Genomic DNA, 25,872 nt, shown 5'->3' on the forward strand with positions numbered 1-25,872 from the left:
TACATGAACCTCAAATGACAAATCAGATGGAACCCCAGTTACAGTTAGCCTACTTGAATAAAAGATAAATACAATTTTACTCTAATGCCTTTGTACTTTTACTTAAGTAATATTATATCTGAAGTGCTTGCGTACACATTTTGACTCTACCCACCTCTTTTAAATATACGATAAACAAATAACCCTTGATCGTTACTGATAAATAAATGATTACTCTACGCCCTCTGACTTCTTGTATGAAGTAGAGGCATATGCTCAGGATCCTCGACATTAAAGTTATTGCAAAGTTATTGTTGTTTTGTTAACAGATGTAAGTTTCTAATGGCATTAGCTGCTTTGCTCTGAAAGGTGCGTGCGTGGTTTCCGGTGCAGATCTTCCTAACACACGCTGACTTCACGCAGGTCTGGGGCCTGCTCTGTTTTGTACGGAGGGAGAGCCTTGGAGAAAAATGGCGTCTGCTGGAGCCCCAGAGCGGGACACCGGGCGTCCAGTGTGAGCTCTGCAGCCGGACACTGAGCCCAGGGCTCGGCGGGGAACAGCTCCCCACCTTTGCCAGACCTCTCGCCTGTTTGATCCTCATTTTACTCTGGTGTGTGGCCCTCAACAGCACCAACATTGAGACGGAACAGAGCAGGCTCTCTCCTGCAGTGAGGGAGCGGAGAGCTAGGCCGCCCAAAGCAGAAGCCGAGATGCGGGAGGCTTCACCCGGGCCAGTCCGCGGCTCCAGGAGCAGCCGGACCAGGGGCACGAGAACACGGGGACGGGCGAGAGGACGGGCCCGCGGCCGAGCACGAGTATCTACAGGCGGAGGCTTGGCCGAGCCGGACACAGACGCGTCTGGTCGAGACAACTTTAATTCGTCCCGCGGCCGCAGGAAAGTTGGATCGTTGAGCGCGACGCCGCGGAGCAGAGGCGGCAGGAGCAGAGGCAGAGGGTCGAGAGGCAGCCGCAGCACCAGAGGAAGCGTGAGGCGGCCTCACACCAAGGTGGTCTACGACGATAACAGCGAAGATGAGGAAGATGTGTTCAGCTACAGATCTGACGAAGACGAGCTCTTGAACGACAACCCGTCCTCTGATCTGGAGGAAGAGGAGGCCTTGGGAAACGACTCTGACTTTTTGGAGGAGCTTCCAGATGAGGATGATGCGAGCTACTGCACCGAGAGCAGCTTCAGGAGCCTCAGCACCCTCGGAGACACCCCGGGTACGTTTGTTTAGCGACACATAGGGCTGAGGAACTGTACGTGTGCCTTTCTTTTCTAGCCTGAAATGAAAGCAAGCCGCATTGTTCAAAATGGAGCTTGCACTCAGAAATAGGCCTTTGTTTACTGTGAGCTCGCGTTTACTGAGGCTCCACGCTTCAGCCCAGGCTCGTGTGTTGACTTGTTCTAAATCAGCATCTTTTGTTATTATATATGCATCCATTATGTTTTGGGGACTTTTTATGTACGCCTGTGTGAATCTTTGCTAATTTAGTGTTTACAAGTGAAGAAAAGAATCCATGGAGCATATTTGCCACTTTGCTGCACTTTCATTCATTCACAGTTTTGTTTTGGTTCAGCAGTAAATGCTGTTGCGCTGTGACAGGGATGCTGAGTGAGCTGTCACTGCTTCTGTGCACATTGGACTACGTAACGACTTTATGTTATTACTTAAGTTACATGTATTACAGACACCACCAACCTTATACACTTTTTGATATTAGGCCACTTTTGGTTTTTTAGCTTTCCCTCCACACGCTTATTTCAGATACAGTGAGACGCATTATAGAGTTTTTTTCAATCTTATTTGGGAAAGTCACAATTCAATAACGTTTTTACTTATTGTTTCAAATAATAACTTTATTAGTCTACTATAACAAAAATATATTTTACTTTTGGTTAAATGTAATTGGTAAAAACAAGTTTCATAAGGTGTTTTGAATGCATCATTCTTAAAGTTGTATCCTTGTTTTCTCCTAACTGATCAACCATAATAAACCTGTTTTTAGTAGTATGAAGGGAAAACAGTAATCGGCTTCTGCTTGCACAGCAGTTAGGCTCTTTGGTTTGTTGGAATCATCCTGATATAAATGTCTTGCTATTCATTTTTGCAGGTCGCAGAAGAAGCAGGCCTGTGCAACCAAGATCTCCAGTATTTGAAGAAAAGGATGTCCCTCTCTTGGATCTTCCCAAGTCATCTGAAGACCTCCTGGTCCCTCCGTTACACCTGCTCGATATCATTGGTGTTTATGAGGTTTTGCGTAACTTTGGCTCTGTGCTGCGAATCTCTCCGTTCCGCCTGGAGGACTTCTGTGCAGCACTGTCCAGCCAGGAGCAGTGCACGCTGCTGGCAGAGACCCACATCTCACTGCTCAAAGCCATTCTTCGAGAGGAGGACACTTCCAACACCACATTTGGTCCAGCCGACGTAAAGGACTCTGTCCATTCCACTTTGTATTTTGTGGATGGAATGACGTGGCCAGAGGTTGTGCGCTCCTACTGTGACAGTGACCCAGAGTACAGGCACGTTCTTCCTTTCCTAGACAATGAGGAGTATCCGTACGAACCAATGGAAAGTAAAATTACAGTTCTTCAGTTTTTAGTGGACCAGTTTTTGGCAACCAACATTGCTCGTGAGGAGCTGATGTCTGAAGGCGTTGTAGCATACGATGATCATTGCAGAGTGTGCCATCGTCTGGGCGACTTGCTTTGCTGCGAGACATGTTCGGCTGTGTACCACCTGGAGTGTGTGAAGCCCCCACTGCAGGAAGTGCCAGAGGACGAGTGGCAGTGCGAAGTCTGTGTGGCACATAAAGTCTCTGGTGTGGCAGACTGCATCCCTGAGGTGCAGAAGACCAAACCCTTCATCCGACAACTCCCAATTGGTTTTGATCGTCATCGCCGCAAATACTGGTTCTTGGATCGTCGAGTTGTTGTGTAAGTTCAATCGGTAAAGGTTTAGAATCAGAAAAGGTCTATGGCCATTGTCAATGAACAAAATTCACAAACAGAGGAACTTGCTTTGGTGATTCGGTGCAACATACAACGATGAACAATAATTAATAAAAACAATATATATAGAATCAAATAGGGCAAGCATTGAAGAAAAACTATTAAAATTTACTATAAGATAAAAAAAAATATAGAAGATAAAAAATGTACAGGAAAATATACATATGTAATGCAGAAAGTGAACAGTGCAGTGATTGATTGATTACATTGTTGTTAAAGTGGAAGGTGTTTTGAAGTGTTCATGAGTCCAATGGCAGAGGGGAAAAAAACTGTTCTTGTGGAGGTTCTGGTCCGTATGGACCGTAGGCTCCTGCCTGAGGGGAGTGGCTCAAATAGTCCATTACCAGGGTGAGAAGGCTGGGCTGTGATCCGACCTGCTTGTTCCAGAGTCTTTGAGACGTACAGGTCCTGCAGAGATGGAAGTCTGCAGCCGATCACCTTCTCAGCAGAGCACACAATACGCTGTAGTCTCTGTTTGTCCCTGGCTGTGGCTCCAGCGTACCACACGGTGATGGAGAAGGTGATAATGGACTCAATGATGGCTGTGTAGAACTGCACAATCATCTGCACTGGCAGCTTGAATTTCCTCAGCTGCTGCAGAAAGTACATCCTCTGCTGGGCCTTCTTGATGAGGGAGCTGGTGGTGGGCTCCCACTTGAGGTCCTGGGTGATGGTGGTGCTGAGAAAGTGGAGGGAGTCCACGGTGGTGATGGGGGAGTCTGTGATAGTGAGTGGGGGCTGGGGGGCTGTGACTTTCCTGAAGTCCACGATCATCTCCACTGTCTTCTGGGCGTTGAACACTAAGGGGACAGCTCTCCTGCACAGTGAAAACCTGCGTGTTGCATTTTCTTGATGCAAAATACATTATTATTATTATTATTATTATTACAGTATTATTACAGTGATTCTCAAACTGCTCCTTCAGGTAGTACAAGGATTCCTCTGCACTTCAAATATTTGCTTAAGATAAAGTCAATTTAATCCACTTTCTCTTCTTTTGAGTTTGGCCTGGTTTAAAACTTGTAAAGCAATTCTCTAGTCCTTTTTTGACCTTTCTTTTAGCAATAGTTTAGACTTGTTTTAGACCTCGTTTAGATGTGGTGCTACTTGGAAACATTTGAGAACCACTGGATTATTATATTGTCTAGTGAAACTTATTATATTGTCTAGTGAAACTTCAAAGACCTATAGTAGAAAAAGTACTATAGGTCTTTGAAGTTTCACTAGACTATGCCACCCTGTTGGCATAGTATTGTTTTCTGAATGAAAATATTTTTTTATTTAGGTAGGTCAGTTGGTCAAGTGGCAGCAGTGCAAGAACAGTATCAGTGGATACAACAGAATACAAGAGTATTTACAAAACAGTTTTACTTAACAATGTCACATTAGCCAGTTATTCAAGTGTTCAGCAGCCAGTGTTGTGCGATTCGCATGTAACATTATGTTTTATTTCCAGAGAGGAGGACAGCGAGCAAGACAAAACCATCTGGTACTACAGCACCAAGGTAAGGACAAGCCAGCTCTGGTGCATCTGTTACTCCAAAGACAATGTTCTACTCATTATCCGTCTTGTTTACTGCACAACAGCAATATTATTTTCGTGATTCTTGATTGAACTCACTCAAGTTTGCATTCGTCCCAGGTCCAGCTGGCTGAACTCATCGACAGCCTCGATAAGGATTACTGGGAGGCGGACCTTTACGCTGCAATTGAGGAGATCCGGGATGAGGTTCACGCACACATGGACATCACAGAAGACTTGACCAACAAGGCCCGAGGCAGCAACAAATGTTACCTCACTGCCGCCAACGGTAAGGGGAGCCTCTGTGCCTGTGTACATGTGGGAATCAATCCTGCCTGTTACCTGTATCTTCCGTACAGTGGCCAACCATTTGTTCAACATTTGAAACTTTCTTCAATGTGCCAATTATTTATTTTTATCTCTGGACTTCAATCAAATCTCAGTTTTTTAGTTTGATCTTTTTACAAGTAAAATGCGCCCAAGCAAAATCTGTCCAATCCAACAAAACAATTAGTACCAATGACTTTTTAAAGAGATCTACATCGCACTGTTTGATAATTGTCGGCACATTGGGTTGGCGTTTCAACAAACTGCTCTTAACCTGTATCTTATGTTGTCTCTATATCAGAGGAGATTCTAGAAAAGCTGCGGCTAAAGAAAGAGGAGGAGATGGAGGAGGTAAAGAGGCGATTGGCTGATGAGGCTTTGAGAACACAGCTGGAGCAGGAGAAGAAGGACGTGGACGTGGAGAGGGACGACCCAGAGACTGAAGACGGTCAACCTGAGGGAGACCTGAAGCGACAGAGCTTGGAGGAGATGATGAGCAGAGACCAAACCAAGCCTGAGTCTGAGAATATTAACAGCTTGAAAACTGAAGGTGGGTTTTGGTCAGTTTTTGCTTTTGTTAGCTTTGCCAGACTGTTAAGCTCAACAGTCCCGTCCACCTTTTCTTTTTACCATAGATTTTTTTTGGGGGGAAAACATATTTATATAAATAGATTGAAAGCTTGTTGGGGGCTGATCAGCAACGTGTGAAGCATTGGACACGTGAAAGAATTAATAATATATTTCTAAAATGTATAAACCGTATAACCTTATTTAGCCTTATTTTAGGTTTCACATTTTTGGACTGAAAATAGTTGGATCATGCCCATTATTTGCCATATTTCACAACATTTTTGGGAAAATTCAGTCGGGTTGGGATTGCTGAGCTCCATAAAAGTATAGAATGCGAGTTTCAAAGCAATTCTAGATAGATTTTCAGGATTGAATTGCATAGTTCTGGCAATTAAAAAATACATTTTAAAAAATCAGATTTTAATGCGTAAAATTAAATATTCAAATTTGTTCAAAGCCCTACTACTGGCTACATTTGAAGTCTAGACATTGTATTTGATAAGCTCTCTGTGGTCACATGTTCCCGGTAAATGTATGTTACTAAACAAGAGGTTTCGTGGGATAAAAGGCGTTGTTGGTTCTTGATGTCTGAAGAAAGCTTCTAGGGTTGATCGGGCATCTTCCAGTGTTCTGTGGTAGTTTGGTGGTGAAATATTTGGGCTATTTTACTTGTTTAAGCACTCGCATGCAACCATTATTTCCATCATGGTGTGCACGGCTTTCAGCTGGACGTCTCTGCGCCATCGTTGATTTGTTTTGCAGCGTGGAGCAGAGCCATACGGCTCAGCTGCTCCACGATCATAAACCTCAGCCCCTGGATGATTTGCGTTCAGCCACGTGAGAAGATGGTTTTAAGTGCAACGTTAACCTCGTGATGGCAGCGCTGCTCCTGTCGGGGAAGCCTCTCAGTCTAACTTACCGGAGCTTGTTTGGTCAAAACACACTGTGTGTTTAATTTTGTTTATTCATGATGAATATATCAATTTCTTTGCATTTTTGCATGCACTGACACATTAAAATGTGACAGCCCTCATTACATTACCTGTCACACTTATTCCTAGTTGTTATTTTTCCAAGCATATGCTCCATTCCATTAGGAGTGAATTTTCCTTTAAATCACTTATTATTAAAGTTTGTGTAAGAAACTTCAAGTGTTGTTTACCTCTCATCAAAACCGATGCATCTCCCAAGGCTCATCAGCAGAAGGCGCTATAACACAGCTTGATAATACTGTAAAAGTGTTTTTTGCCAGTAAATTTCTGGATCCTGCATCTTTACGCAATTACAATAAACAAATTACGCTGTTTTTTTTCACCAGAAACCCCATTGCCTCACCTGTCCACTCCTGCAACTGAAGAGGGCATCCTCAGCTTCACCCAGCCCTCACACCCAGGAGAGGACAACAGCAACAGCAGCGTTGAACTACCAGCAAGGGTCCCAGAACCTCCAGATCTAGCGGACAAGTCCTCTCAGTCATCTTTGGCCAGCTATGATGAAGCAGGTGGGGACAAGGGCCAAACATAGCCCTCCAAGTTTTATATTTGCCCACTTGATTTGTAGTATTTATTTTGATTCAAATTGGCATTGGAAGGGAGACCAAACAAAGTCCACCCTGAAAAGCACAATAATTCTTCAATAATAATCATTCAGATTAATTCTTTACATGCAAATCTAATATGTGTGGCCTTTGGCACATAATACATGTACAAGGAAAACCTCATTCTTTAAACATCTTAATCCTGTCTAAAGGAAAATGTCTAAATTACTATTGTTATTGTTTAAGGGGAAAGTAAAGGAGATGGCACACCTTCAGGAAGTAAGAAGTCTTCAGCTACTCGCATGGTGACCCGGCTGAGGAATCCAGACAGCAAACTGAGTCAACTAAAAAGTCAACAGGTAGCTGCTGCTGTTCATGAAGCTAACAAGGGCTTCAAGGAGGGCAAAGAGGTGATCCCTCTCTCTATAGCCACAAAAATCACTCTTTAATAATTATGTTAAAATTCTATAGCTTAAAATATGAAAGGTAGTTTATTATTTTTGTTTTAATATCAAAATGGCATGTTTTTATAATATAATTTACAGGTACTTGTTGTGAATGCTCAAGGAGACATCACCAGGATTAGCACACGGAGTAGCAAAGAAGTGGTGATGAAGGGGACCCTCAGCCAATTCTTCAAACTTGGTCAAGAGGGCAAATATCGGGTCTACCATAATCAGTACAGTGCGAATGCACTTTCTTTAAACAAGCACCAGCACAGAGAGGTACTATAAGTCCATTCCATCTTTTGATAAAATAGTGTAATAGTTGATAAAGTAGTGTTAATGTCTTAAATTTGTTTTCCTCAGGACCATGATAAGAGGCGGCATCTGTCCCACAAGTTTTGCATGACTCCCGCAGGGGAATTCAAATGGAACGGGTCCATTCATGGCTTTAAGAGCCTGACCACTTCCACTTTAAGACTCACAATTATTCAACTGGAAAACAATGTTCCGTCGCCGTTCATGCACCCCAACTGGGCCTCACATAGGTACAGTGCAGTGTACAGCAAAAAGTTAAATATAAACAAAATCGACAGCAAATAAATGCTAAATTCTACTTTGTCTATATTTTACCAGGACCAATTGGATCAAAGCCGTTCAGATGTGCAGCAAGGCTCGAGAGTTTGCGTTGGCTTTGGCGATTCTGGAGTGTGCCATTAAACCTGTGGCTTTACTACCGATCTGGAAGGACTCATTGGGCCACACCAGGTACATTTAACATACACTTTCAATTAAACTTTCAGTTTTTAATTTTATTTTAATAGATTTACACATCTGTGGTTTGCTAAGCAACAACATACTAGTGATTATAAACGGATCAGATCAAAAAGCCCACCCTAGCTGTGAGCAATAATATTTAGACTTCAAGTCCTTTACCACCCACCTTTCCTGCTGCAACAGGACCTTAAAGACCAGATTGTTCAGATTTTCTTTACTTTATGTGTGTAAATAAACCCTGAGCACTCAAGTGAGCAGCCAACCCTGGATTTCAACATACATTTAAGTGTATTAGTATTTATTTGTATGATTTCACATGTATGTTGATATTCCCTGTGATTATTTCCTTTGAATGTTGCAATTTACATAAAGTGCCACCCATTTTCAGGTTAAATCGCATGACATCCATGGAACGAGAGGAGAAAGAAAAAGTAAAGAAAAGGGAGAAGAAACTTGAAGATGAAGAAACACTGCTACAGGCCACTTGGGTCAAGTACACTTTCCCAATCAAACATCAGGTATTTTCATGTTGAAAAAATTACCGTTAATGTATAGTATTATATTATGTAGTATAGACAAAAATATAATTTATACCCTCTTTAATGTGAAGGTGTGGAAACAGAAGGGAGAGGAGTACCGTGTTACCGGTTATGGAGGATGGAGTTGGATAAGTCGGACGTATGTGCATCGTTTGGTTCCCTGTCTTCCTGGAAACACAAACCCTAACTACAGAAAGGAGCTGGAAGGTCATTCATACATAATACCACAAAATGAGTTTGATGTTGTGCTCTGAAAAAATGATCATAATGATAAGATATTTAAGTATAGGCTACTGCTATTTGACTTTTTGTTTAAACATTTTCCTAGAAACATTTAAAGACTGTAAATAATTGTCTGTCATTAGAAATTAACTTTTTAATCTTTTTTCTAAAGATGCCAAAATGGGGAAAAAGTGCGCATTACTTGATTTGAGTTGTCGACTAAGCATAACGATGGCTGAAGATCAGGAAAAGGCCTCGCCCACGTCTGAGTTGGTTGATCCAATCTCTCCTGAAGGCTCGGAGTCAAAAGAAAAAGTTGAAGACCGTTTACAAGAAGTCAAAAATGAAGCAGAAATGTCTAAGAAGATTTTTTCAGGCAAATCTTCAATAAAAATGGAGGTGGAGCCCCCATGTTCCGTTTTGAATGAATTGCAAGGTATGGGCGTCAATGGTTTCTACTTCAGACAAGGCGATTATTTACAATTGTGAATCCAATCAAATAAATGGTTGTTATGGTACTTCTTATTACTATATTAATATCTTCTCTACTTCATTGTACCTTAACAAACTAATTTTGACATGCATGCAATAAATGACTTAGTTTAGCAATATATAGTGCAGTCTTGTCTCAACCGCTAATGCTCTTGGATTTGTGTACAATGATACTGTAATTTTATAAAAGTAAATCTTAAAGTAATTAGAGATAATCTGATCAAATTCAATTGACAGTCCTAAACATGTTTTAATGTTGTGTATAACTTACTGTGTTTTTTTTTTGGTAATTTCCCTTTATAGGCTCCAGTGATCTGGAAGTCCAGGACTCTGTGAAGGAGGAGCTCATGGATTCGTCTGAAAAACCTTTCAATTATGACGTAGTGGACGTCAGCAAGGGGTTTCTGACGCGGGTCGCCTACAAGAAGAAAGTAAAGACGTCTAAATTGGACTCTCTGCTGGAGCGTCGAGTGAAACAGCACAGTATTGAAGAGCAACAAAGACCACAGGAGTCTGGATCCAAACCCCAAACTGCCACATCACTGTCATCAGTCCCAGCAGCTCCTGTGAGCACTCCAGTCCGACCACGCTCTCCTCTCAAGCCCAACGCTATAGCACAGACTCTTGTCCCAGGAAAAACTCTTGAGGATGGAAAAGACACACTAGAAAACATAAACGTTCAAGTTGATAAACAAGCGGCTGAGTCCGTCGGCCCAGTTGATTCAGTTTCTTCTCCTGTTTTGGACTCCACACCTGCAGATGGGCGCAGCATAGATGCATCACAAAGTCAAAAGTCAGACTTTGTAGAAAAGACTTCAGTGTCAAAACAAACTAATTCAATAATTTCAACGCAAGAAGCTAGGACACTTGAAGTACAAGAATGTAACGTTAATGCTACATCTGATGGTGTAAAACGTGACTCTGTTAGTAGTTTACGGGTTCTTGCTCAAAAGTGCATAGAAAAATCATCTGCCCCAAAACCTTTACAACAATTTGGCTTGGAGCCAAATGGTAAAGGCTCAGAGAGACCTTTACAAAAGGACAGCACTAAAGACATTTGCTCTCTTGATCCTGCTTCTCCACTGCCTCAGTTTAATGGTAACGATGTTTTAGGAGGGGAAAGTAACTCTCAAATATGTCCAAATAATGGCATGTACAGCCCACAACCTAAAGTTAACAGCATAGACAATTATGATGAAGAAAATAAGCTTGTTGGTTTATTAAAAGACAACATTCAGTCCAACCATGTGTTGAATGGAGATTTAGTTCCTATAGATGAGAAGTCTAAGACTGAGGTAGAAAATAATTTTTTTGCCCCAGACTATAGCCCTCCCGTCAAAATCACCAGACTGGAAAGCAACACGGATGCACTTGGCGCTAATCAGAGCACTATTGAAAACAGCAGCACAGCAGTCAAAATCATTCGAATGCCCCCCTCTCCCATACCTTCAGCTGAAGAGTCCAGTCTTAGTGATGACTTCGCAGAGGACAACAGCAACAGTGAGACGGCAGAACCACTAAAGACTTTGCTCACACGGGTAACTACAACATCCACTACTATGACGACAGTAGTCTCTTCTACCTCTCTCACCGGCTCTAACGTGAACCAGGTCACTTCAACAAACAGCAGCACCGTGTCAACCCTTACGACCAAGACAACCGTAACCAAAACACCCGGGGCTGATGAACTGGCCGAGGTTGTCACTAAAGAGGAACATACATCAGTGTCTGCTTCTCTGTCTACATCAAAAACGGATTCTAGCGGTAAAACCTCGGAGTTGTCTGTGACCATGAGCCAAGAAGATTGGTCATCCACAAAAGGTCGGGTCCGTCTTCTCAAATTCTCCCGCACCAAAAAGACACGCTCTGATACTGCCCTGCCCTCCTATCGCAAGTTTGTCACCAAGAGTATCCGCAAGAGTATTTTTGTGCTACCATTTGATGACCTGAAAGTGCTTGCAAGACGGGGAGGATTTCGTGAGGTGCAACTATTCAGTTATAATGCCAAACCAGCACCAGACATTTGGCCATACCCTTCACCCAGGCCTACATTTGGCATCACGTGGAGGTAAGGCTTCAACTTTTCCACCAAACTGTACGCATTATGTTGCGTGCGTATGTCAATTATATACTTGTCATACCCTATTTTTGCCAAATTTTGATCCTTGACCTTTTACAGCTTCCTCATCTTCGCACATGTGCTGTTGTAGTTCTTAGTTATTTCCTCACTCAATCTGTTTTGGTTTTGGCTCCAAAGAGTGTTATTTCATTGGTCCTGGTCACACGAGGACCAGGCTTAGACCAAAGCAGACATGATTCATCCAGTGGTTTAGAAAGTGTCAAGATGTTCAAGAAATGCCGCCCAGGGATATTTTCCTGTCTGTGGTTCCTCCATGGGAAGATAATTTCTGCATACAGAATGCCTCAGCCTGGAGGTGTCGGTGGAAGACTGTGACCTAAACTTTTCAGTTATTTTCCATCACAATAACTTGTAGCGCAAGGTTTATTTCTTCAATAGTCATCATCAATAAAGGTTGCATTTATGTAATGTTCACATTTGTCTTATACCTAATATACAAACTTTTGTGTCTGTCTTTATGTATTCAGGTATCGCCTGCAGACAGTAAAGTCGATGGCTGGTGTGAGCTTGATGCTGAGGCTCCTCTGGGCCTCTCTGAGGTGGGATGACATGGCAGTCAAGCCGTCTGCAGCAGTGGGCACAACACGCACAGGTAAATTTCACTGACCATACACAGTGTGTTAAAGTATTGTAGTTTTTGCAGCACTACAATCATTATTAATCCCTTTTGTACCTTTAGCAAGAGCCCTTTACTTGGTCATAGTTTTAAGTAAAAGCTGTATACTTTTGAGTGCTTATCTGTTGGAGTGGTATTCCTCGATCTTTCGGGCTTTCCTCCTCATCACCTCATACCAACCCAGCCCTTTCCCCACTCATTGCCACAGAGCAATCTGACACCGAAATCACCACAACGGAGATCATCAAGAGGCGGGATGTGGGACCTTATGGCATTCGTTCAGAGTACTGCATCCGCAAAATCATCTGTCCCCTCGGAGTACCTGACACGCCGAAAGGTGAGACTTGTACAGCGTGTAACCATTTCAGACGGTTTAGACTGTAGTAAAAACACTTGCATTCTTAGAATATTTATTGACTTAAAATATATCTAGAAACCCACACACCTCAGAGGAAGGGGCTGCGCTCCAGTGCCCTGCGGCCCAAGAAACCTGAGCCAGCCAAGCAGACCGGCCCCGTGGTGCTCGAGACCTGGGTGGCTGAGGAGGAGCTCGACCTGTGGGAGATCAGAGCCTTCTCTGAAAGGTTAAATGCTTACCGTACACGTCTGTGTTTTGTAAAGGACTAAACTAATTGGTCGAAAGATAATCTCACATACACCCATGCTATTACATAGAGCTGTGCAAAGTGCAACTTTTCATTATTTGAAGTATTTATACCGGCAAAAAGTAAATCAACACTTTGTGTTTGCGTGCAGAGTTGAGAAGGAGAAAGCTCAAGCCGCAGAGCAGGCAAAGGTGAGTGTTTTTTTCATATCAGAGACATTTGTTTGTGTTACCTTGCGTTGTTTGTCTGATCGAAAATAACTCCTTACAATACAGAAACGTCTAGAGCAGAAGCCTGGCACAGTCACAGTTACTCCAACTGGGACACCCACCACTGTTGTCACAACACCTAAAGTAATAGTTGGAACGGTGTCAGGACAAGGGACGCCCAATGCCAAAGTGGTGCTGTCCACAAAGATGACTGGCAATGTCACATTCCAGCAAGGCAAGAACTTCCAGCAGTCATTTGCCACCTGGGTCAAGCAAGGTCAAACTACACAAGGTACACCACTAAAACATTTTATATACTATATATAAAATATCATATTTTCATGTTTTGTTTTTTGTTAGGAACTGACGCCACTGTGACAGTTTCTGGTGGGCAAACATTCCAAATAACAGGAACACCAAGTGGCGCCAAGGTTGTGTCCACCAAGTTGCCACTTCCTGCCAACAGCAAGATTGTCACTGTAAATGTTCCAGGTTCGCAAGGAGGTAATACTATATTATAGGATTCATTGTTATTTGTCTCTCAAGTATTTGAAATGGTCAAGCACTTTACTAATGGTCAGTACTTGTCATTTCCTTTGTAGCTTTAATTTAACTTTGTTTGGACTACTGGGTCTGTCATCTTTATTGTGGTGCACGTCACGTTGCATGACACATTGTCTGTTGACGTGGTTATTTAATAGAGATGTGTCATTTTGGGTGGATGGTTATAGCAAAAGGGACTAAAATAAGAGCAAATGCATTGGTGTGTCAAAAGCCAATGTTGAATATGTTTTAATACAAAGTATAGGTCTGAAACCACATTTTAGTAACTCACCTTTGATACCACTTTGAAGGAGAAACTAAGTTCATGGCAAGTGTAGCTTTTTAACGGACATGTGTATTTATCCAGTATGACTGTTGGGCATTTTGTTTATTTTGGAAGAGCTTGAGGAAGTTGGGTAAGAAAACAAGTTTACTCTGAGGTCTGCTTTCCAGACAGGTAGTCCTCTATAGAGGGATCCCTTTTCCCCTTTCTGAAAAGTGCACCTCCCTGCCCACTACAAGCTCTGCAAACAGCCAGTCCATAGAAACAAATGTTTGATATACCTAATGTGAGCATAGCAGCGGCTCCTCAGCTCCTATGACTCGGGCTAGCGTGCCTGTTTGCAGAGGGAAACCCTTGATGTATTCTTAACTGTGGTTTTTGACTGCAACCAAGTGGGTAAACCTATACAACAGCGTGAGATGAAGCAAAACTCTGCCTTCACTTGAGCTCTTGAAGGTGAAACATATGAATTGCTCCCTTTGTCAAGTTTGTATTAAGTATATAAATTCATCCATACTTTATTAGACCTGCTTCAATCATGTGGGAGAAACCAACTGATCTTTGAAGATTTTGTTTACCTGCCCAGCTAATATTTACTTTCGCTGTTATCAAAAGCTGGCCAATTAAAAATAAGAGGACTTCACTACACCCTATAAAATAAGAAATAAACTACTGCTTCACATCTCTAATTGTATAATAAACGTTAGTTTTAAATTTGAAAATAATATAGGCCTGAGTTGTCTTTTGTTTAGACTGCTCCAAGTACCAACAAGATGTGTAAACTAATGAATGTCTTTAGGAGTGGTTCAGCAGAAAGTGTTGGGCATCATACCGTCCAGTACAGCAGGCAGTGCCCAGACCTTCAGCGCTTTCCAACCTCGTGGCACAACTCTCAGCATTAGACCAAGTACTCCAGGCACCCAACAGCAGGTACACAAATCTCTATATTTCTTATATATTTATAATATAATTTTGTTACTACATTTTATTTTAAAAAATGCATTAGATAGATAGAAAAGTATTATATTATTATTATTTTTTTATAAAAACAACTATTTTTCTAGGTTCTTGCGGCTGGAAGTCAGATCCGTCCAGGAATGACAGTGATTCGAACCCCAATCCAACAGTCTGGTGCCATGGGGAAGACTATAATTAGAACACCCCTTATGGTTCAGCAAGGTAAACATCATAATAAATGAGTTTTGTAGCCATATGTCCATTTTTAGAAGCAGTATGATTTACAAACCATATTTTTTATGTTTTTACTTGTCATCTTCCTCTGCCAGGTCAAGGTGGACATCAGGTTGTGACTCAGATCATTCGAGGTCAAGCTGTTTCCACTGCAGTATCTGGTGCGAGCGCTGTAGCCACAGTGGCTGGACAGGGGCCCGCCAGTCCCACCTCAGGACAGACTGCAGGACAAACACCACCCGGGACACCACGAGCCCAAGGCCCAGTCAAACTTAGCCTGGCACAACTCGCGCAACTCACACAGGTTTGGAAAAAATGAAAGTTGTTAACGTCATGTATTATAATTAAAAGAAGTTGGCCTTTTATTATATTGATTATTTTAAAAAGGAATGTTTATCTGGGAGCAACTGGCATCGTAAAAATATGTTTTAGAATAAAAAATGTACTGCAATTATTGTCTCCTCAAGAAGCCACCGCAGCCTGGCACCGGTGTGGACCGACAGTCGAGTGTTGGTGCAGCCCAGCAGCCTCTGACGGTGATGGTTCAGGGTCAGGGTCAGACTACAGGGCAGCTCCAGGTCATTCCTGCAGGGGTGACTGTGATCCCAGGCCCAGGTCAGCAACTCATGCAGGCTACGCTCCCCAATGGCCAGATGCAACGCTTCCTCTTCACTCCCATAGCTTCAGGTGTTACACCCACACCAAGCACAGGTACGACAAGAAGCCAAGAAATGTCAGATAATAATTTGTTACCATTTTCCTAAAGGCACCTGTGTTTCAGGTAACCCCTCTAAAACCCCCGCCCAGCCGGCGCACCAGGCTGCTGCCCCAGTGCAGGCCGGTGCATCTCCTCTCACCACAGCCAATACCCCATCAGCCGCCACGCCCCAGGGGCAGGTACCCCCACAGATGCCTATCCAGTCCCCCACGCCACTGCAGATCAAAGCCCAGGGAGGCACCACACAGTTACAGCTTCAGCAAACGTCACAGCTCATCAATGTGTCTGGGCTCCAGCAGCAGGTACAGGTAGGCTAAAGCACTCTCTGTAACTCAAATAAAATGGTTTAATCAATGTTATTTAAATGTTTTACAAGACAGGTGTGTTGCTTAGTAATGTGTCTTGATTTTGTGTAGGTTTTGGCCCAGTTGCAGGCTCAACAGGGTGGTGGTGCTTTCAAACTGCAGCTTCCAATCCAGATACAACAGACTGGGACCACATCAGCTCAAGGAGGACAGGTAATGAACCAACATGAAACATTTTCACTAAATGTACAATTTCTTGTTCAGCACTCGCATCGAAATATTTGCTCTTGTATCCATTTGGTCCACAAACTGCAAAACTTGAAATTCCCAATTAATGAAACTCATTCCTGTTGTGTTCAGGTTGGGAATGTGGTGACTATCCAGACAGCCTCGGTGCAGGAGCAGCTACAGAGGATCCAACAGCTGAGAGAGCAGCAGCAGCAGAAGAAACGGCAAGCAGCAGAGGCCAAACGAGAACAGGCTCTCAACGCTGTCAATCAGAACGACATCATACAGAAGCAGGTGTGTGCTCGTTCTAAACTAATTCGTCCATAACCATCAATTTAATTTAACCTGCAAGTAGATTTTCATTGTCAACATGTACAATAATCACTTGTTTCAGGTGGTTATGAAGCAAAATGCTGTTATTGAACATCTGAAGCAAAAGAAAACCATGACGCCAACTGAACGAGAGGAGAATCAGAGGTTAGTTGTGTTTTGAAGCAATAAACTATAATATAACAGCAGCAGCTTGTACAGTAAGGCCTCTTCTTGAACCTGGTCAAACATTACAATGTGAAGCACAGCATGAGGAGACTTCTACCAGCAACTGCATGACCGTAGTGTGACCTAATAAGCACAACAAGGACATATTTTTATGAAATTTAGAGAGATCTAGATGATTTCTGGCATATATTATTTGGCGTATTTGTCCCACTTAGACCCCAGTGATTAGTACATTTTAAAATGAACTGTAAAGGTTTTTTTTCATTTTCCATTGTCATTTGAGCCCAGTACTTCATAGTTGCTTAATTCTGTGACATCTATTTCTCAGTGAGCTTTTTTGCTGCTTTTTTTATCCAGTTCAACCACCCAAAATTGGTGGTCTCAGAGCGGCTTCTCCTGCATTCTGGTGACTGGCGAATGAGGCGTGAAAGCAAACTATCTCAGGCCAACCTAAACGTCACCACACAGTCCGCTCGGAATTTCTAACAGAACACAACCTTATACACACTTATTTTTAATATATCTTGTCGTGTGGCTGTTTATATAGTTCAGATATTTTTCCCCTGGACAATTTTTAGGATTAGGTTTACGTTGCTTTGTGTACTTCCCTGCTTGTAATTGCTACGGTTTTATTTAAATAGTTGGATGTGTTTAATGTTTCAAATATCTTATCACTTAATTTGATCCACACCACATTTGAACTGAACCTGTGACCCACTCTGACCTCCTGCTGCCTCTCACAGACAAGTGTCCATATAGACAGACATTGTGTCAACACTGTCCATTCACACTCTCCTGAAACACCTAACCAGACCACTGTGACTGTACTGCTCAACCGCACTACTTTCCTCTCATTTCTGTCGACCTCTTTTCTATTTTCCCTTTTCAAAACGTCTCTGTTCATAAAAGCCACAGCTGGAATATGGACTTTAAATGTTTACACTTTAATTTCCCTCATCGTCCTCCACTTTGTTGCTGTGTATGCCTTGTTTACATTGAGCCACGCACATGCCATGCCCCAGCGACTCTGGCCTGTTCCTGACCTCAGCTGTCATGGATGTGTGTGTTTGCCGTTCTCTGCTCGCACTAAACCAGGCTGATGAGGCTGAGGGAGAGCTAGCTTTTTCAATTGTAGCGAACACAAGTGAACCCTGAATCCAAATGAAATGGGAAAATATCTTATAGCTCTCAGGTCAGACCACTGGCTATTTGCTTCACTTTACAGGAAACTATACCGTCAAAAGTCCCTGCAGCATGTTCATTTTTGCTGGAAATGTATGGATAACCGTTTTCATGTTTACAAGAGCCTCCCAGCCTCGTCCTATCTCTAACCATCCTCACTGTTCTCACCCACTCCCTGACCGCTGAAGCAGCGCCCATTACAAATAAACACTGGCCATTCAAACAAGTCTCACATCTGCGAGGCACGTGGCTTGCAGTCACAATGTCACAACTGGTGTTGAATCTAATCAGACTCCGTATCTCACTTTTCAGACATAAACTGTGCTTTTACTGTCTTTAAAACATGAAAAACAGATCTAGTTAATTTATAACTCTTTGCAGCGGTCCACATGTATTCTGTTCCTGACACTTTCCTAATGCATGTCTAGCATTTAAATTAATGAAAAGCACTTAGAAACATCCCAGTGATTTTTGCAGTCATGGTAAAGCTAACAACTAGCATACTAACACTTCCTGCTTCGTGGAGAATAATCTACTGCAGCAAAAGAGATTTTCTTTCTTTTTTTAAACTTCTGTATCTTCATTCTCAATGGACTGGTTACTATTTAGATCTGTGGTCAGGTGACCCTGCTCCCAATAAGAATGTATGAATGTCATGTATTTGTTTAGCAATAAAAACACATGTAATAGAATTAATGCAAGAGCGAGGTTTAATGCCAAACATTGGAACCTTCCATGTAAAGCAATAACCTCTGCAGGGATGGACCTCACCAGAAGAGTTACATGGTGCCCTTTTAATATTTAAAAGTTAACTTTTGCATTCAAAAAAATAATACATTTGCAAACTACAATCAAAACCAGTTAACAGAAACATTATAAAAGTTTTAACCTTTTGTATATTTTAAGAAAGAAAACACAAATACTATTTTTATTATATCTTTTGAGGATGACTTTATAAATGTACTGTTTTCTCTCCAGAATGATTGTGTGCAACCAAGTAATGAAGTTCATCCTGGACCGGATAGATAAAGATGAAAGACAAGAGGCAAAGAAGAAGAAGAAAGAGGAGGTGGTGGAGGCGAAGAGGAGGATGGCCAATGCCAGTAAACTGTCCACACTCTTGTATCGGCACAAAGAGAGCCTCAAGATGGAAATCCTGAAGAAGCGGGCACTTCTCGACAAGGAGCTGCAGCTGGAGGCCCAGGTAAACATGAGGACCCGGGTTGTTAGTGGTGCATCATGGGTAAAACATGTGATATGCTTTGTTGTAGATCGCACTAATGAAAATTATGCTATTATACGATGCAAGTTAGTAAAGTTAGTCAAACGTATTCATATTTTAAATGAGCAAATGTATTTATTTATACAATTGTAATACTGTGTTGGAATTAGTTCTGACAAAAATATACAAATTGCAAAAGGACAAAACATTAATAACTGCAATGTACCTCACTGTTATAGTTGCATTAAAAATTATATATCAAGTCCTGTTGCCAAAATTGATAACTAACTTTTACTCTGCAAGCGCTGTAAAGTTTGAATGAATGGCCAAATTGATGGACTGTCAATTTCAGGAGGAGCTGAAAAAGGACTTGTTACGGATGCAGCGCGAGAAGGAGAAGGCCCAAGCTGCGGCGCAACAGGCCGCTCGGGCTGCAGCCGCTGCCCAGCAACACGCCCTGGCCCAGCACCACCTCGCCACGGCCCAGCACCACCTCGCCACCACCAGTTCCGCACACAAGAGGAAACGGGACGAAGACAGAGACGCTGCCAAGTCCAAGAAGAAGAAGATGATCTCGACTACAAGCGCCAAAGAAAACAAGAAGGAAATCAAGCTCTACTGTGTCTGCAAGACTCCGTACGACGAGACCAAGTATGTCCAGAAAATGCGTCAGGAGAAATATAACCATAATCCAGTGATCTTTTTGAAGTCCATCCGAAATGCACAAAAACATTCTTGTAAATATCTTGGCTGAGATTCAAGTATCGCACAACAGGGAATTAACTGTAAACTAGAACATAAAAGTGGGGGGAAATCTGTTCCGTCTTTTACAGTGCAAGTTGCCACCAAAACGTATTTGTCCTCCCTTCAGGTTCTACATCGGTTGCGACTTGTGTACAAACTGGTACCATGGCGACTGTGTGGGAATCACGGAAAAGGAGGCAAAGAAAATGGACGACTACATTTGTGTGGAGTGCAAGCGCGGCCAGGAGAGCAGCACACAGGAGCTCTACTGCATCTGCCAGACACCTTACGACGAGTCCCAGTAAGCGGCCGAGCTCTGTGGCGCGCGCGCGCGTTCGGTCGGGTCAAGCCGGCGCTTTCTGAACCGCCCGTTTCTCTCTGCCGCAGGTTCTACATCGGCTGCGATCGGTGTCAAAACTGGTACCACGGTCGCTGCGTGGGAATCCTGCAAAGTGAGGCCAACCACATAGACCAATACGTTTGTCCACAGTGTCAGTCAACGGAGGACGCCATGACCGTGTTTACGCCCCTCACGGACAAGGACTACGAGGGCCTGAGACGAATACTTCGCTCCTTACAGGTAAAAGAATTTCCTTTGTTCGACGGTCGCATGTATAAGGTTTACCTCTGTAAGCAAATGTCATGCCTGTGTTTGTTGTCTTGGAACATTTGCTTCACGGTGCAATTGAAATAAAATGCAAGATGGATGATTTAAATGCTATTCTGTGGAACGTTCCAGCCAAAGCACTAGTATCTACAAGGAGACGAGCAGATCCTCCACCAGAAAAGTTACATAAGCCTCGTACCTTGGTTCACTTTGGAGCAGATCCATGTCTTAAGTGAAACATACCGGGCCGTTTAACGAGAAGTTAAATACATGTAGCAGTAGTTTTTTTGTTTACTTCGAGTCTCAGCACCACAAACTTGGAATTTCTGAACGTCTTTTTTTTAATTGCCGAGATTTGCCTTATTATTGTGGTACAATTCTGATTCGAAGAAAATATTTGTCATGTTTCGGTGACATCAGATGCTCACCCTCTGCCCGACCAGGCCCGTTCTATGGATCTATAGCCACCAATAACCTAACCGAGCCAAAGAGCTCCAAGACTGGGGGACCGAGCTAGTCGGAACGTGGCATAGTGCACCTTTAACTCGAACAAACTGCAAAGACGGCTCCGTAAACACCCAGTTTTTGTTCCTATTGAAATGAGGATCTTCCTTACGTCTAATCTGGCTCTTATGCACAGGTTATGTTTGGATATAAGTAAGAGAAAACACCTTTTATACAGAAGTGCATCTGAATCTTTGGAAATAATGTTCTTTCTTGTTACTGTACAATGTCACAAAAGATATTCTGCCCATCGTATTATTATTATTTATGTTCCTGTTTTTAATTTTCTTTTGAAACATTAGTTGGTGTTTTCGTGCATAAGCCTTCCGTTAAAATTACATATGTAAACACAGCAAGTAGGAGTTTTACTTTTTTGTGTTTTGCTTTCCAGTATGACATTGTATAACAGGCAAACAAAGTCCTCTGTGTGCTGTTTATCTGATGAGTTTGGCTCCCCAGAGAGGCACTTGGACAATTGCCTACTACTGTTTATTTTTTCCCTTCTAGCTTCCATTTCTTTCCCCTTCACCTCTCCGTTTTCTTCATGTGGTTTTTTTTTAGAGCGACTGACGCTGGAGGATTCAAGGAGAACATCTGTGTTGACCCACCTGCTTCCACTGTCATTTTCTCTGGCCTGTTTGTTTTTCTTTTTTGGTCCCAGTTTTCTGACGTCTGTCTCTCGCTTCTTTCCGCCTACAGGCTCATAAAATGGCCTGGCCGTTTCTGGAGCCGGTGGACACAAATGATGCCCCAGACTACTACAGAGTTATTAAAGAACCAATGGGTAAGTGACGATGAGGAAGCAAGTGTAAAGGTTTCACTAGTTGAGGCAATCAAACGATTTAAGTCTCCTAATAAAGCAAGCATTGACAGTATGTAGTATTCAACCTCCTGGTGACCCACTTCTCTGCCCTACCTGTAAAAAAAATCACTTTAGAAGTTGACATAAAAGAAGCCCTCCAACTTGGATCAAAGTGGCCATGTAAATGCAACTTGCATCAACAGGAGCTGTTTTGAACTTCCACACAAACAAGCTGCTAATAAGCCGCTGCGGCCTCTGCAGGGCATCCTGTGGAAAGAGACGTCTCCACTTCTTTTGGCCTGAGCCTGGAAACTCTAGTCCTCCACTCGCCCCTCCACCCCAAGAAAAAGACCTTTTTGGTTCTCACAAATTAAAAGAGTATTTGGCCCGTGGGTAGTTTTGGAGGCTTTTTGGGTGAAATCTGATGAGGGAGAAGAAGGAGGTCTTTGATATTGACCGTGAGGTTTGCACAGCACATGCCAGCTGGGTGGGGGCTTTGAGTCAGATATGTTTGCTTTAAGTGCAGCCCACCAGCAGCAGTACATTACAGCTTATTTTGGACGGCTGCTTAACAAGTAGTGTCACTATAAACCCTTTTCTCGTGATGACATCTGCCATCTAAGTATCTGAGAAGAATAATGTGGTTCAGATTGGCATTAGATGTTTTAGTTGTCAAACTCAAGTTAAGAAGGTTCTCAGTAGTGTTATTTGCATTGTCTAAAAAAGCAAAAACCGATTGGAATCCCTGACATCCGGTGTGCTTCCAGTTATTTGTGTTGATTAATCAGAAAAGGATGTAAAGACCATTACTCTGTCCTCAGGAATGACATTGGTCATGATTTGGAGAGCCGAGCAGAAGGAGGTTAAGTCTGGCGGGACTTATGGATTTTTTGCTGTTGCACAAAAAGCGATAAATTATGCACTCATGAAACATTTTTGTTTCTCTGTCAACCACACGCACTACAATTACTAAAGCATGTAGTTAGATATGTGGAGAGGTTTTATGTGGGAGCTAGATGCATTGGCCTCTGCAATGTTGAAGGATTATAGCGATGTATTTGGGGGTGCATTGTCCATCACTGTCTCTGTGCCTCCAGATCTTTCCGCGATGGAGGTGAAGTTGCAGAAGCACGAGTACATCAAGCTGACGGAGTTTGTAGCAGACATGACCAAAATATTTGACAACTGCCGCTATTACAACCCCAGCGACTCGCCCTTTTACCAGTGTGCTGAGATTTTGGAAACCTTCTTTGTCCAAAAGCTCAAAGGATTTAAAGCTAGCAGGTAAGGCACAACAGTAATCAATGTGTAGTCGCTCCTTGTCTGCTCATCCAGAAAAACATGCTGCATTAAAAGTGTATTTCAATCTGTAAATGGAAAAGGGTCTCTCTTCATGTGAATGCCGTCACTGCCAGTTTTACTTTGAATTCAAATGTAAACCCATCCCTTGCATCTACTACTTGTATACCTCCTCGGTGTCAGTGTTGTAGGAGCTGGAGTAGTTGTAGCATGTCCACTTTTTTGTTTGCTTTGTGTGTACTCTTGCATCCTCCTGGTCCAGCACTTCACCTGCATGTATTGACTCCATCCATTCTCTCTGTTTCCTCTTTTGCAGATTGTGATGTCTAAACTCCTGGGTGCCTGGGGTCAATCTTAAAACAAACTAATTTTGTATCCTGGATGTGGCTGTTTTACCTCTTTCAAACAGCCCCAAAATCTTTAGGAACAAGTGCATAGGTCATACCACGCTCCGGGTGTGATCTGTTTACTAATCAGAGAAACTGTAGAAAACGAATCAGTTGTCATCTGGACACTGTTCCGGTGTCATCAAAGTGTAATTAACGAAACAAGCAAAAAAGCTACTATTCAGTAATGGCAGCCATGTTGGTAACACAAATCAGTCAAGAGAAGTATTTTCTTACACTTTGAAAAAAAATGAATGATGTTATGTTTGTTACATGGAAAAGACATCTTTTGACTACTCGTAATTGATTTGTTTTAATAGGCACAACAGGCTGTGGTAGAACATTTACCTCATTTCCTAGCGGTTTTAAGCATGCTTTAGTTTTCTTTTTATTGGCTCTGTATTATATTAGTTCATGTGCATATTATATTTTTTGTGAAGGACTATTTTTTATTTTCGTAAGATATGTAAAGATAGATCAGGAAAGCTACACTAGATTTTCTCTCTAATGACAAATGTTGACTAGTTCAGATTAACCTCTTGTAAATATAGCGCTACAGTTAAAGTGCCGGTTGGTACATCTAGAACACATTTCACCAACATGGCTGCTCGGTCTTTGTTCAAATGTCTGACCCACTGGCATCCAACAAATGTTTTGTTTTAATTTTCTTTTGTATCGCTAGTGGATATTTTGTCATAATGTAAAGCTTTTAATAAAAAAAAAAAGAAAAGAAAATTACAAATGACCCAAAACGTCCCTCATTCTCTCTTTACCTGTTTTCTGTAGGTCTCATAACAACAAACTACCATCAGCAGTCTCTTAGTCAACTCAAAATGTACGGCTTAAAAGTCCAGCCCCACGCTTTGAATGTGACTGAAACGTCTCATTTCGTTGGGGCGTTGGAAATGCTGACAACCGAGCCTGAATGGGTGTCAAATTTACAGCTCTGACCAACTGGACCGACTGCCAGCCCCATGCAGAGTTTTCGACCGCACTCCTTTGCATCTGAAGTCAAGAAGAATCCAATCCTCTGTCCATTCACGTACATGGAAGCGGCAGACTTTGAGCGTGTTTTTACTCAGGCAGAAATTTACAGTTTTTTCTACATCGTACAGTTGTTCTTCCTACAGCCGTCGCATCATCTTCATTCAATTTTTCAAAGTACCCTGCTCTTTGTGACCGTTGGTGAATATTGATTATTTCATCATCATGGTTTCAGAACGAGGATGTGATTTTTATTCAAGACCAAATGCACATCTCCTTGGAATTGGCCGACACGAGGGATTGTTTTGAGCCAAATTGTGCCGGCTACAGCTTCAGGTTGTTGTGTCTCCAAATTTGCGGTTGCAGTTATGGTTAATCACAACAAAACGACAACAGTGAACACCGATGTCTGTCTGTTGTGAAGAAAAACACATTCAATTCAAAATGTGCCCTGGGTTTGTAATATTTCCTTTCTTTTAGTGAGAATTTGTAAAGTCCCATCACTGTAGCCTACTGCTTAGATCTCACGCAGACAACTACACAACCATTTAGTTGATCAAGAAGGTTCTATTTGTCATGGAGAGGTCCTGCTTTTATCTAAACCTCTTGAATATGACAGGTTTGCTCATGTCTGGCTCGCTCGACTCAGAAGAACTGGCCCTCAGTGCACGTTTAAGTAATTGGACCTCTTGGCATCTGTCCAGTTCTGTTGCGGTCTGGGGTGGCGTGCTGTTGACTGGGGGAAACTAAAAAGTCTTTGTACAACTGGATTTGTATGAACATTTTATAGCTGCATTTTTGGCATATTTGGGAACATTTTTTGTAACGTGTCATTTTAAGTTTTGTAGAAGGGTGTGGTCAAGGCTGTTATGCTTAAAAACTAAACTAAATTTGTTTAAGTTGAGAGATGATGTAGCTTTCTGTCTTTGTTTTTGTTACCCCATGTGTCTCATCCCCTTTTTGTAAAACTTGTATATTACAACTAATAAGATATGTTAAATACAGATTTTTAGAGTCGTAGAAACATTTATTTTTCTCATAGAACCAGCAGCTAAGTCCATGAAAATATTCAACTATTTTTCTTTTAAATCAAAATAGGTGAAATTGCCCTTTCTTCGCTGCATATAAAATATTTTGAAAGGAAAACCCCCCAACGCTTTTTATTTATAAGTAGCCAGTTGTGTTTGACACCTTTTTAAAATGATTATGATTTTATTTATTTATTGAATATATAATTTGGCCTATTTGATTCAATTGAGCGACACAATCCTTAAAAACAATGTTTCATGTGACAGTCCTGAAGAGATTCTCTTTTGTACTTGATGGGAAGATTCACCATGTAAAATAAAGAAATGTTTTGGAGGCCCTGTTTTTTTAATGTGTT

The 25,872-nt window shown here is 42.2% G+C and overlaps 1 protein-coding gene across 2 annotated transcripts; it reads left to right on the forward strand.

Annotated features, from left to right (window-relative positions):
* The first annotated feature begins 388 nt into the window (after positions 1-388).
* Positions 389-25,851, forward strand: LOC140377290 (nucleosome-remodeling factor subunit BPTF-like). 2 transcript variants are annotated; one of them, XM_072462640.1, is made up of 35 exons: positions 389-1,204; positions 2,096-2,918; positions 4,450-4,498; positions 4,636-4,804; positions 5,144-5,392; positions 6,731-6,913; positions 7,196-7,359; positions 7,495-7,674; positions 7,759-7,940; positions 8,029-8,160; positions 8,558-8,687; positions 8,780-8,915; positions 9,103-9,366; positions 9,726-11,490; positions 12,030-12,154; positions 12,363-12,515; positions 12,612-12,762; positions 12,935-12,974; positions 13,059-13,284; positions 13,353-13,496; positions 14,618-14,748; positions 14,883-14,997; positions 15,105-15,313; positions 15,477-15,720; positions 15,791-16,035; positions 16,144-16,245; positions 16,393-16,554; positions 16,655-16,737; positions 18,919-19,144; positions 19,515-19,813; positions 20,034-20,207; positions 20,294-20,486; positions 21,717-21,801; positions 22,917-23,103; positions 24,291-25,851. In XM_072462640.1, the coding sequence occupies exons 1-35, from the start codon at positions 691-693 to the stop codon at positions 24,325-24,327; spliced, it is 8,271 nt and encodes a 2,756-aa protein (XP_072318741.1). In that variant the 5' UTR covers positions 389-690; the 3' UTR covers positions 24,328-25,851. The 2 variants fall into 2 exon arrangements, with proteins under 2 accessions (XP_072318741.1, XP_072318742.1); XM_072462641.1 differs by having other exon boundaries at positions 405-1,204; positions 12,387-12,515.
* Positions 25,852-25,872: the final 21 nt, after the last annotated feature.

The sequence above is a fragment of the Eucyclogobius newberryi genome, unplaced genomic scaffold (assembly GCF_026437365.1).
Source record: "Eucyclogobius newberryi isolate DKJ021-1_F unplaced genomic scaffold, fEucNew1.0.hap1 SCAF_4, whole genome shotgun sequence".
NCBI classification, from domain to species: Eukaryota; Metazoa; Chordata; class Actinopteri; order Gobiiformes; family Gobiidae; genus Eucyclogobius; species Eucyclogobius newberryi.